Source organism: Centruroides vittatus, unplaced genomic scaffold (assembly GCF_030686945.1).
Source record: "Centruroides vittatus isolate TY-2023 unplaced genomic scaffold, ASM3068694v2 contig_854, whole genome shotgun sequence".
Classification (NCBI taxonomy): Eukaryota; Metazoa; Arthropoda; class Arachnida; order Scorpiones; family Buthidae; genus Centruroides; species Centruroides vittatus.
Window position 1 is genome coordinate 463,594 of NW_027122558.1, and position 12,023 is coordinate 475,616.

The following is a 12,023-nucleotide window of genomic DNA, read 5'->3' on the forward strand; positions in this document are numbered from 1 at the left end:
ATGAGAATATTACACATACGTCTTTCCCCTATATTAAAGACACATATGAAAAATACAGAAAAGTCTTCAGAAAAAATGGTATTATAATAGCAGCCAAACTAAAAACTAAAATTAAAAACAGCATCAACATCAACGAAATCCAAAATGAAAACAAACTAGACGAAACAGGAGTGGTGTATGAAATAAAATGTACATGCAAAAAACCAGCAATATACATAGGAGAAACAGGAAGACAACTAAAGACCAGAATTAAAGAACATGAAGCAGCAATCAGACTCAAATATAACCAATCACCATGGACCGATCACTGCAGTAAATTCGGATGCACAATCGATAAAAAAAGTATAAAAATAATCCACAGAGAGAAGGACAACTATTTACGAAAATTCAAAGAACACTTTACAATAGTCAATAAAAGCAACACAATAAATCTAAACAACGGCATGGAGGTAGACGAAGTGTGGGAGGAAATGGGGAGGGGCTTAAGAAACGCAAATAAACTAAACAAAGGACAGTTAGAAATGCCTCGGGGGACGGTGACATAAACACCTCATAACGGAATGGTCTTAAAAAAGGTTAGTACCGAATAATACTAACAATAATAAAATTTGAAATAATCCCTTATATTAATTTGTGTTAAATCAATCTAAATAATGTAATAATTATAATAATTGTAATAACTCTTTATGACTAGTCCAAAAAAACTGTAATAATCTTTTATAACTTATATATATTAAGAAACCCATCTACAATAATTAATGTAACAAATGTATTCTCTACCAATTGTAGAAATGTAACACCTGATGAGGGGTGCAAAATAAACGGAAAAGATTGCACCCAAAATGCATAGTGAAATAAAAAATAATGTGAATAAAACCCAATAGTCTTTGTCTCTGATGAAATGCGGTACAGACGAAATAACTACGGTTAAACCAACTGTGAAGTTAAATCAATTAATCTATTGAAAAAAAAGAAAATTTTCAAGGGAAATTGATACTTAAGCAATATTCTCAATGTTGAACATAGAACATAAACGTACTCAGCAAAAATAAATAATCCAGTAACTAACACCTCAACATTCCAGTAACTAACATTCTCAATGTTGTTGAGTGCATCAAAAGTACCTTGTTTAAAAATATGTTTTTAGAAAATCCCTTAAAAGATCAAGAGCTTTCCCAGTTTCCGAAGATGTAAGGTAAACAAGATATTTGTCCTGAAAGAAAAAATTTCTTTCTTCCTTATCTTCATTGCTTTTTTCTTTACTGTGGTAATAATATTGTCTTCAGACAGGTTATTGTTAACATTGAAAAAAACTTTGAAATGACAATTTTTTGTCACTTGTTGCTGTAATGATATTGACTTGGTCTTCTTTTAGTCAATGGTTTCTGATGAAAATTCCAATATGTTGAAACTATTAGTAAATTGTTAACTAAACTTGTTTTTGTAAAGCAATTTGCAATGGTGCTTTGTGAAACTGTTAAAAGCTTCGTTAATTATTCATATTGCATCTAAAAGGTTTACTTCAAACTCTTGTGATCTATCTCTTTAATAACAAAATATGTTTTGTACAATTTGTATCTTATCATGAATTAATGTTTTGAATAATTCCTTGATCTAAAAGTTGCAAAGCAGAAGTTTTATCTTACTGGTGATTCAGCTGGAGATAAAAATTAAGCTGTTATAGCTTTCAGAATGAGAATAATGTGCAATACAATTCTTGACAAAAAGACTAATTTTCCTGTTTTCAGCAATCATGCAGGTGTCTTAACATTTCTAGCCAGTTAGAAAAAAATTTTGATGTCATCCACACTTTGTTATTTGCGGCTGTACAAACCACTTCAAACATCTGCTTTTCAGTATCTGGATACTCACATTTATACTTTTTTTCCTGTTCTGTCTGATTCTGTTATTTATTGAAAATTTCCACAATCCTCTCCTTGTTTTTCAGATACTTAAAGAGCATTCTCAATGATATATCAAATTCTTTCACAATTTATGAGTTTTTCTTTTTTCTTTCCTCTGTGGTCTTTATGACAGATACCTATTCTATCAACAAAATCTTTAGTTTTTCTCTTCTTTGCCATTAATCAACTGGTCAATGTCAACAATGAAAATGTCAAATGAAATTCAAACTTTAAAAATTTATGCAGTATAATGTTTATTTTATAAACACGGAGATACCTATTAACAAACTCAAATTTAATTACCTACTAACTTAGTATGTTGTCAAATCACAGATGTGTTTGTTACATCTTGAAATTGTTAATTTTAAAATTTTCAAAATCCAAAAACTTAAAAAATAACAGTTTTAAAGCACTAAGATCTGATTGGTCAATTTGCATTTAAGAATAAGATGCAGCCAGATAAGTGATAAAACCACTGAGCACTATCAGTTGTAGTGGGTTCGTGCCTCACAACACTAGCCCACCAGTGGCCAAGCAGTTCTGTTCACTAAACACTGGGAGTTCAGTTGTGGGTTTGTACTGTACCTTGTCAGGACAAGCTGGTCTTGTGGAGTTTTCTGGATTTTCTCCATGTCTGTAATGCCTGAATATGGGACAGTTACCCTTTAAAAAATCTCCCAGAAGGCATCCCCCTAGGCAGATCGCCCAAGTGTTTCATTGCAGTAACTTAACACACAAACAACTTTAGATGCAAATCATCATTAAAATATTGAATTTTATGTTGTGTAATTATAGATGTAATTTTTATGCAATATCAATTTTCAATTTTGTGATATCATCTTTGGTGATAATATCAAGGAATTTTCAAGGGGATTATCCCCTTGAAAATACAAAAGAAAGCACATAAAATTAGACATGAAATAAAAGTTTCCACATATTAATTAAATTTTGAGTTAGCAAAATATGATCTTGAAACTACTTTGTTTTATGGAAACACAAAATGCATTTAGTTTATAAGAGTTAAGTTTACACAAAAGTAAAATTAAACTTGGCAAGAATTTTGAATTAAGAAAGTTTGACTTATATCTTACTGTATATATTACGACAGTCTACTTGAAGTCAGATTTACACTTGTTGTATGTTAAGTTATAACATAAGAGGCTCTTATTCCATTATCAAATAATAATGGACAACATGTACAACTGTCTTTGAAAACAGAATGACATCCATTGTAATGCAAGGCTCTGAGCTTTAGCTTACTTAGTTTATACATAAATCTAGCTCTAAGTCTATGTTTGTTGTAGTAAAAATAAAAATTTTTAATAAGACAAATGTTTTTGACCTCTAAGGGACCTGCATCAGGTTTTCCAACTATTCTAAAACTGAATGTTTCAGTTTTGAATATGCTATAAAACATTTGATTTTAGAACAGTTGAAAAACCTGATGCAAGCCCCTAATGAGGCCAAAAACATTTGTCCTATTAAAAATTTTTGCTGGAAAGAGTATGGAAGGTGAGGAGTTGCTTATTGCTAAAGAAGTGTTCCATCCACTTTTTCAAAGTACATAAATCTGGCTCTGAGTCCACTATAAATATATATATTATTAAAAGACGGTCTTCAAATTATTGTAAAAAAATAAATTTTTGTTTTTAAAAACTGTAAAAAAATTAGTAGAACTGAAGAAATAACAATGAATAGTAATGAATGTTTGAAAAGCATTATCATCACTTCATAATTCATATTATTGACATTACTAGTACTAGAAAATCAATATCCTTTCAAATATTTTTCAATTTTAGCGAATAATTATATGAAACAACTTTGTCTGATGGCGAGAAAGATTTAGCAAAGAAGTTATTTAATGTTTTATAAAAACATCTTTTATTACAAGTTAGTACAGAATTACTTACTGTTTATTTTTTACTAGTAGCCCAGTCGTCCCCTAGTGGCCGTTCTAGCAGCAGCAGTGTCATTCCATGGTATAAATAATAAATTCATACCAATGGGAAATGTTTTCATATCAATGGAATATATGGAAATATTCATTCAAGATTAATATGTTGTAAGATTACTGTAACAGGTGTTGTATTGTGCTCCCTTTTTCTGGTATGTCTTTTTCTGCTCCCTTTGCCACGTGGTGGGTCCAACTCGTCTGACTCGGAGGAGAGGAGGTGTGTAAATCAGGGTGTGTATCCAGGAGTGAGTGATTTATTGGAGGGTGTGTCTCGGGGAGAAGATAGGGACGTTAGTGGATACCGTTACAACTTACAGATTACAGATGTGATCAATGGCTTATATATATATATAGATAACTCAAATATCTTTCTTCTAATTGCACATTACAAATAATGTAAAATTTCTAGATAAATTATTTTATTTACTGTAAATCTTTAAGTATAAAATCATAACAAATAATTTTTCTGTAATATAAGAAAATTGTATTCAAAAATTAAAAGAAACAATAAATGTGTTTATATTCTTGTCCTTTTTCAACACCTCAAGAACACAACAAAACAAAAGGTTGACTCTACCATAAAGACTATTGTGTTCCTGACACATTGAAAAAGGACAAGAATATGAAGACATTTATTGTTTCTTCTAATTTGTGACTACTTTTTATATTTTATCATTGTCCTGGCTATTATATTTATTAAATATTTGTCAATTAAAAAATTTTACTGTTATTTTCTTTCAGTTTATCAATTCTGTATTTCCCCCTCTAGTAATCTGACAAAATCCATTTGGAAAAAATCTTAATTCCAGACATTTTTCTTATTGTAACGATATCCATAATATTAGCTTTCATTTCCGATAATTATTTTAAAAGGTATAAAATTTTTGAAGTAACTGACAATATTCACTGCCCAAACTAATAGTGTCACTTTTACACCAAATGAGTTCACTTATAATTTAAATTCTGCAATAATTGTAACTTTAGACATTTTTAAATATCAAAAAGGAAAAGAACACTGCTATTAAAAACTCATCATTAGTACCACCACTTTTTTCATGCAAAATGCATTCATATATTAATACTACACAACTGATCTGTCCTCATTTTGTCCCTACTTAAGCTTTTAATTTGCACTAATTCCTTTATGAATTGTTTCCACATAAAATTATTTTTTCATTATTTTACTGTTGTTATTATTTAAAAATCTTTACACTCCCAAAACTGTTGGGCCTAATGGGAAAGCCATCACTGACAATATATGTAACAATATACTCTTAATTTGAGATGCAATAATTAATATTATTGACCAATTCTCGGCTAACTTTCAATAATTAGTATTTGGTTAATGATATAATATTAAAAAATGTAAAAGAACTAAATGTTGTCTTTTAAATTTCTTTCCATTCTACTTTTCTTTTAAAAATATTATACTTTTTAATAAAATCAAAATAATTTCCAAGACACTGGAAAATTTCTGAAATAAAATTCATATATCACAGATGTATCCTAAAACTCTAATTACAGCCAAACCTTGGTTTACAAACTTAATTCATTCCTAAAAGTTGTTCAGAAACAGATTTTTTCTCAAACCGAAACAAATTTTCCCATAATAAACAATGAAAAATGGATTAATCTGTTCCTGATTCCCAAAACAAAACTTTTTTACCTTTTTAGCTGTACTTCATGCATAAAAATGCCTACAAATGCAATATAATATTATCTATATCTACATCTGTTTTATATATTTATTAAAAGCAATATGTTCCGTCATCGCCAATCGAAATGGGAACCAACACTTTACAAAAAAATGCTATAAACAGAGACTCAATTCTGACTGCCTGGCATGACATATAACCAAATCTAACCTAATTCTTAAATCCCATTTATATTACATAAATGTCAATTAATGTGGTTTTTATTAATTAATTTAATTTAAATTCAACTGTGGCATGTATCAAAAAATAAAAATATTATCTTTCCCACATGTGCATTAAAATGTACTTTAAATAGCAACATCATTGATGATCCATATTGTGACATGAAGCAATCTCAGTGCCACTAACTTCTGAATTGGTATTCCCACTGTTGATTGGTCAGGCCATTGACTTTCTTTAATTAACATAGGAAATTGACCATCAGTGGCCGGCTATATCGAGTAGCTTGTTTGGAAACAGAGTTATTGAATGGCAACCAGAGCAAATATGGCATTCAAAATTTTGTTCATAAACTGAATTGTTTGTAAACTTCAAGAGAATTTATACAGATTCAAAATAAATTTTATAAACTTTTTACTAGGTTTGTCAAATATTATGCAAAAATAATTTAACACTATTTTATAGCAATATTTTGGATATGATTGAGCTCCGTTTCGAGCGCTTTTTTTGTAGAGGAGTGCGTATGAGCCCTTCTCACTAATGCTCGGAAGGCAGCAAAAGGAAAATAATCAGACAGCACAACCTTTGAATATCAGACAGGAAGAAAATGAAAGGATATCTATCACATACAATCCAGTGCTGAAAACTATTTTATAACTTAGCCTTAAAAGAATACTATATTATTTCTTGTTATATTTATTGTAAACTTCTTTCTGATATTAAATAATCTTAAGTAAAAGTAATTATGAAAATTTCAAGCTATAGTTTTATTATCAATCAATAATTATCTAAATTATTTAATTTACTAATAGTAACTGACTGTAGCATTGCCTTTCTCTTATCTTTTAAAAAAAATTTATCTTCTGAGAGCTACCCTAGCAATTATTTCTAATTAAATTCATTTTTTATTTAACTTAATAACACAATTTATTAAAATTTATCTTTCAGAGGTTATAATTGAAAAATAAGTAAAAGAAGTTCAAATTCAAAATTATTTGATTTGCCAACATTTTCATACACTCGAAACTAGGATTGCCAACTATCCCAGACTAGCTGGAGCCTCCTGGAATTTGGCAAAAAATGTTCAAAAATTTTTTAGACTGCTAAATTGAAGACTAATTCCTGAATTTACTTGAGAAGACAATCAACTATTCCATTCTTTGGGTGGTGACAAGCTTATGCGGAACTGTGGAAAGTCAAACATTTTTTCAGTGTTTCTTTACTTAGTATTTGATCATAACATTCAAGGATGGAAAGGATGTTTCATAAAAAACATTTTAAATGTTCACTGATGCAAATTTTTAATTATTTTAATATGGTTTAGAGTCAATTTTGGTTTTTCTGAACATTTATTACTTATATACACAGTATATTCAAAAAGCATTAAAATCAATATTAATGTGTAATATTTAAAAATATAAAACATTAGCATTGAACATTAAGTCAGTAAGCCATTCTAATAATCATTACTATATTTATCGTAATCATCAAATCTTTCAAACATTGAAAAAAATTTTAAACTTTCTTCACATTTAAATTATCTATTAATACGGAATAAAAATGATTATTAGAAACTTCTGTTTATAAATGATTAGAGATTAACAATTCATCTGTTATTTAATCACCTTTAACAATTTGTTATGAAAGGGTTATAACAATATTTTGTCTTCTGGGACATTCTTACAATTTCATAAAATTTTGACTATACCCACATTATACTATAAGTATGATAACTGTAGAAATCAATTACTTTTATTAAAATCTAAAGGATAAGAACTTAAAATATGGTTAATTTTAAAATCATTGTAGAATATCAGGTTGGCAACGGTTTATTTTTACTTAATTCAAATCCATCTCAAATCCCCAAAAAAGAATATTCGTGCCAAAAACATCAAAGCAATTAAATTTGTTCTTAATGAAAATGTAATATAATTAATTCTTAAAATTAAAACTTTAATAAAAGAATTTGATTTTTTTATATTTGATATTGTTATGCTTTAATAAATAATATAGGTCTTCTAGTTAATCTGATGGCCTTACTAAGGCATAAATGCATCTTGGAGAGTACTGACTCACACACTTTAGAAAGTCCAATTTTTCCATATTGACTTGGGGAGATATCCTTGTAGTGGCATTCGTTCAAAAATTTAAGTTTTGAAGACACTTTGCTGATCTTAATGATGATCCTGTACTTCTTGACCAGCCTAGTCACAGTTAGTCACCATTTAAACTGATTACACCAACCAATAATAAATTACACTAAAACCTTTTGAATCAACAGCCAAAATACTTTAAATCAATGCAAATGTTTTTGGTCTTTTCAAAAGGTCATCTGTAACTGTTTGATGATGGCTTTTTAACTATGCAAGCCAAGAAGTATAGGATTGTCATTATTAAGATCAACAAAGTGTCTTCCAAACTTAAATTTTTAACAAAAGACTGCTCCAAGGGTATCTCTCCATATCAATATGGAAAATTAAACTTCCCAAAGTGTGTTGAAGTCACTACTCAAGGTGAGTTTCTTATGCATCTTTAACATATTTTGCTTTTATAATAGCTAATATTTGATTATTATTTAGTGTATAATAGCTTCCTTAATTTTTATGCAAACACACACACACAAGAAATTTTGAATAATTCATTGTTTATATTATCTAATATTTTGATTTGCAATTACACAGTAAATATTTAATTAAATTTTCTTTAGAAACAATAGAGAGAATTATTCTGGAAACTTTTCTTAATTTTTGTACAATTACAATTGGCAATCTCAGGGTTTTATTCCTAATCAAATTTTTCTTCTCAACCTAATTTACAGTAAAGATAAAAATTTTGTATTTCAGATTTAAAAGATATTAATTTAATACTTTGTTTAAGTAATTACAATTTATATATTGATGTATCTGTATTAACTTAAAAATTAATAGAATAATTTAGATCATATTATATCAATGCAATTACTGTGCCATATCATGGTAACATAAGCAGTTTAAAGATAAATCAAAAGTTCATAAGCATTGATGTTTTATAATATTAAATTTTTTTATTATTTCAGATCTATTGGATACCCGTAAACTGATTGTAACAGAAATATCATAATTGTTTTAATAATGAATTATTACAAACTCATTTGGAAAAAAAAACAGGTCATAAATATCAATACAAATGAGTTAAACAAATTATACTAAAATTTAATTGAATGTAAGATAAATTTATAGTTCTACATAAACATATAAAACCTCCAGTCAAAAAATAACATTTTTATTCCACAAAAATAATTCTAATGTGCCTATCACAAATTACCTTAAAGTAATAACAGTACTTAGATTTTCAAATGAAAAATAATGCTGTTTTATAAGCCTAGTTCCTATAAAATAATAGAAAATTATGATCTAAAAATTGAAACATTTTTTAAATTATTAACTAAAGTGTATTAAAAACCAGAACACTCTTTTAAAATTCTTTACATCAAACCTTTTACAATAGATTTAAAAAAAATAAACCTCTGGAGAACCAAATTCTGAAAACAGCTAAATATAGGGAAGAATAATCTTTAAAATATTGATTTTACCCAAACATTATGTGCTGCAGTTAGAGGACCTTCTTCAAATAACTTCAGTAAATTCAACTACTCTTTGAACAATACAGGAACAGTTAGTAGTCTACAAAAGAAAATTAGTATTTTCACTTTGAATTATTTTAAACAAAGCTTATAAAATACGAAAAACTTAATGTTAGATATTATTCAAATTTCAAAATTAAAACTTTAGAATTCAAATATGACTAAATACAGATGCAATAATTAATTACAGAAATTATAAGCATACTAAAAATGATTTTAGCATAATATTAATTGCACTAAGAAGTGATTTTATAAGCTGCTAGTTCAAATTTCATACCAGTTCAACTTTTTAAAATTAATTTTAAAATAATTAATTAATTCAGATTACTAGAGTTATCAAAAAATAGACAGAAGCAACTTTTTAATTTAATAATTATTATTTATTAATTACTATCACATTTAATTAATATCTATTCAGATAAATTTGTTAACTTAATCCAAATTTCCTTCAAATTCAACTTTATTAAAATAATCAACATAAAATAAATTATAAACTTAAAAAATAATTAATAAATTCAAAATTTAAGAAGTTTCAAGTCTTAGAGATTTCTGAATTAATAAACTTTTAAACATTAGTGAAGCATTTGTTTTAAATAATATTAAATGTTTTCAAGTTAAAAAACTATTATCAGGGCCAACAATTTAAAAATTTCAATAGAGAAACGACTAACATTCCAAATAAAAACAAGATACAAAATTTCAAATCCTATTATTATGGAAACTATATTCATAAATATCTCAGTGCAAAATGATCAGATTGATTACTGTTATATCACACACAATAATTTTTAATGCAGGAAAAAAAACAAAAAATTGTTAACATTAAAAACCGAAAAGTAAATTATTTAAATAAATAAACTGTACCAATGACATAAAACACACAAAATTAGAGAGATTTTGAATATTCTGAGAATAAAATTAAACTATTTCAAGTGTCAAAAATAACATATACTAAAAAAAAAGCAAGTCAACTACTTTTTAATTACTACAAGAAAAGTTATTGCCCTCATCTATTTTTTTTCCAATCCAGTGTGTTAGGTGATTAGCTATTTCCATTCCAATAACAGAGAGCCCGCAAAACCTAAATTTATCAGGTATCACAAATGTCCCTTTCTCTACAGATCTAGCTTGGAACTTCCTTACTACTAAATTATCACTTTTTGCCTTAGTATTTAAATAATTTTGTTTTTTCCTAATTTATATCCATTTTCTTCATACACTATAACTTGTAATTAGATTATTTCGAATCTTTTGTATTCAATGTTAAATACGGTTAACACAATTAGAGGATTTGAAATTTCAAATCAAATTCAAGTGACAATCATTCTTTTTTAAAAAAACTGTTGAAATTTTAGAATTATAGGTCCTAAAAATAACCTTTTAATCTTAGAACATCTTGTTTTTTATTGGAATTAATAATAATAAAGATTTTCTTCAACTCATCAACTAGATTTAAGAAATGTACTTAAGCACATAATAAAAAAATTTATTTTTAAAAAGTGCATTTCACCAAATCAATGCTTAGAGGCATCATCGTTTTTCTTTCTTTACATAATATTTTTCTTTCTAATCCTTATTTAAAACAGGTTTTGAGAGAATTTTCTTTATGTTGGAAGAATAGTTATTTAGATATTATTTGTTACTTATAAATTTTTATAGATTTAAACTAAAATTTACCAACAAAATCAATAGTTGATTGAACTTACAATTATCATGATTAATTTTATGAATAAAACTGAAAAATGATACAATTCTAATATATTTAAATGACAGATTTTAATTTATAATAGTCTTCCATTTGACTGCTTGGAAATAAACAGACAGATTAGATATGCAAATCTAGGTCAAGTAATAAATTTCAAGAAAAATTTCTTATATTTAACAATTCACTTTTAGAAAACTATTATCATGAAATATAAACCAATTTGAAATGCATAATTAATAAAATGAATGATTAGCTAGGTCAAAATATTATTTATTTAATAATTTTAAATATAATGGTGTAGTTTTCCAGCTTTAAAGTTACTGTACTTTTAGTATTTGTTAATCTAAATAAAGTAGAGATGATTGACAAGCAAAGCACAAAATAAACATTACATCTGAAACCTAAAACAATCAAAATTTTTAAAATTACATGATAAAATATAAATTATATTTTAATAAATATAACTGTTGTAAATATTCAGTTTTGTTATGAAGTAAAATGTTAATGCATATCGGTTAATTATATATTTAGATTACAATCAAAGACATCTGTAGAAGATGTTTCCTATTAATTTTTTTATAGAAAAGAGATAAAACTAATGGAAAGAGAACAAAAATAGTTTTTATTATCCAAAAAAATCTGATTATGTTAAATACTTCAAATGTATTTCAGCATGTTTGCCTCCTCTTCAAAAGCAAATTCTTAATAATTATATAACAAAAATTTTTCAATACTGACAAACTGAAAGTAGCATTAGCTTATACAGCATTTTGTTTATACAGCATAATTATTTAAGTGATTATGATTACTCTGTAACCAACAGAAAATTTATCAAGAAAATTTTTATAAAATTTCTAATAATAGCTATAAAAAAACTAATAAAATAAATAAATTCACATTTTAAAAATGACTCTATGCTGGAGTGAGTAACTTCTAAGATGTGAATTTATTGGATGCTTAGTTT

General features: G+C 26.7%; 1 protein-coding gene across 2 annotated transcripts in view; it reads right to left on the reverse strand.

Moving 5' to 3' along the window:
- Rok (Rho kinase) overlaps window positions 1–12,023 on the reverse strand; it is a 129,590-nt gene that overhangs the window by 114,021 nt on the left and 3,546 nt on the right. Inside the window, exon 2 of one of the 2 annotated variants that reach the window (XM_067279043.1) lies at window positions 9,304–9,394. The exons of the other annotated variant lie outside the window; for it this stretch is intronic. Coding sequence (XP_067135144.1) covers window positions 9,304–9,311 — 8 coding nt within the window. The 5' untranslated portion in view covers window positions 9,312–9,394. The remainder of the gene's footprint in view (window positions 1–9,303; window positions 9,395–12,023) is intronic. 2 annotated transcript variants of the gene reach the window in all.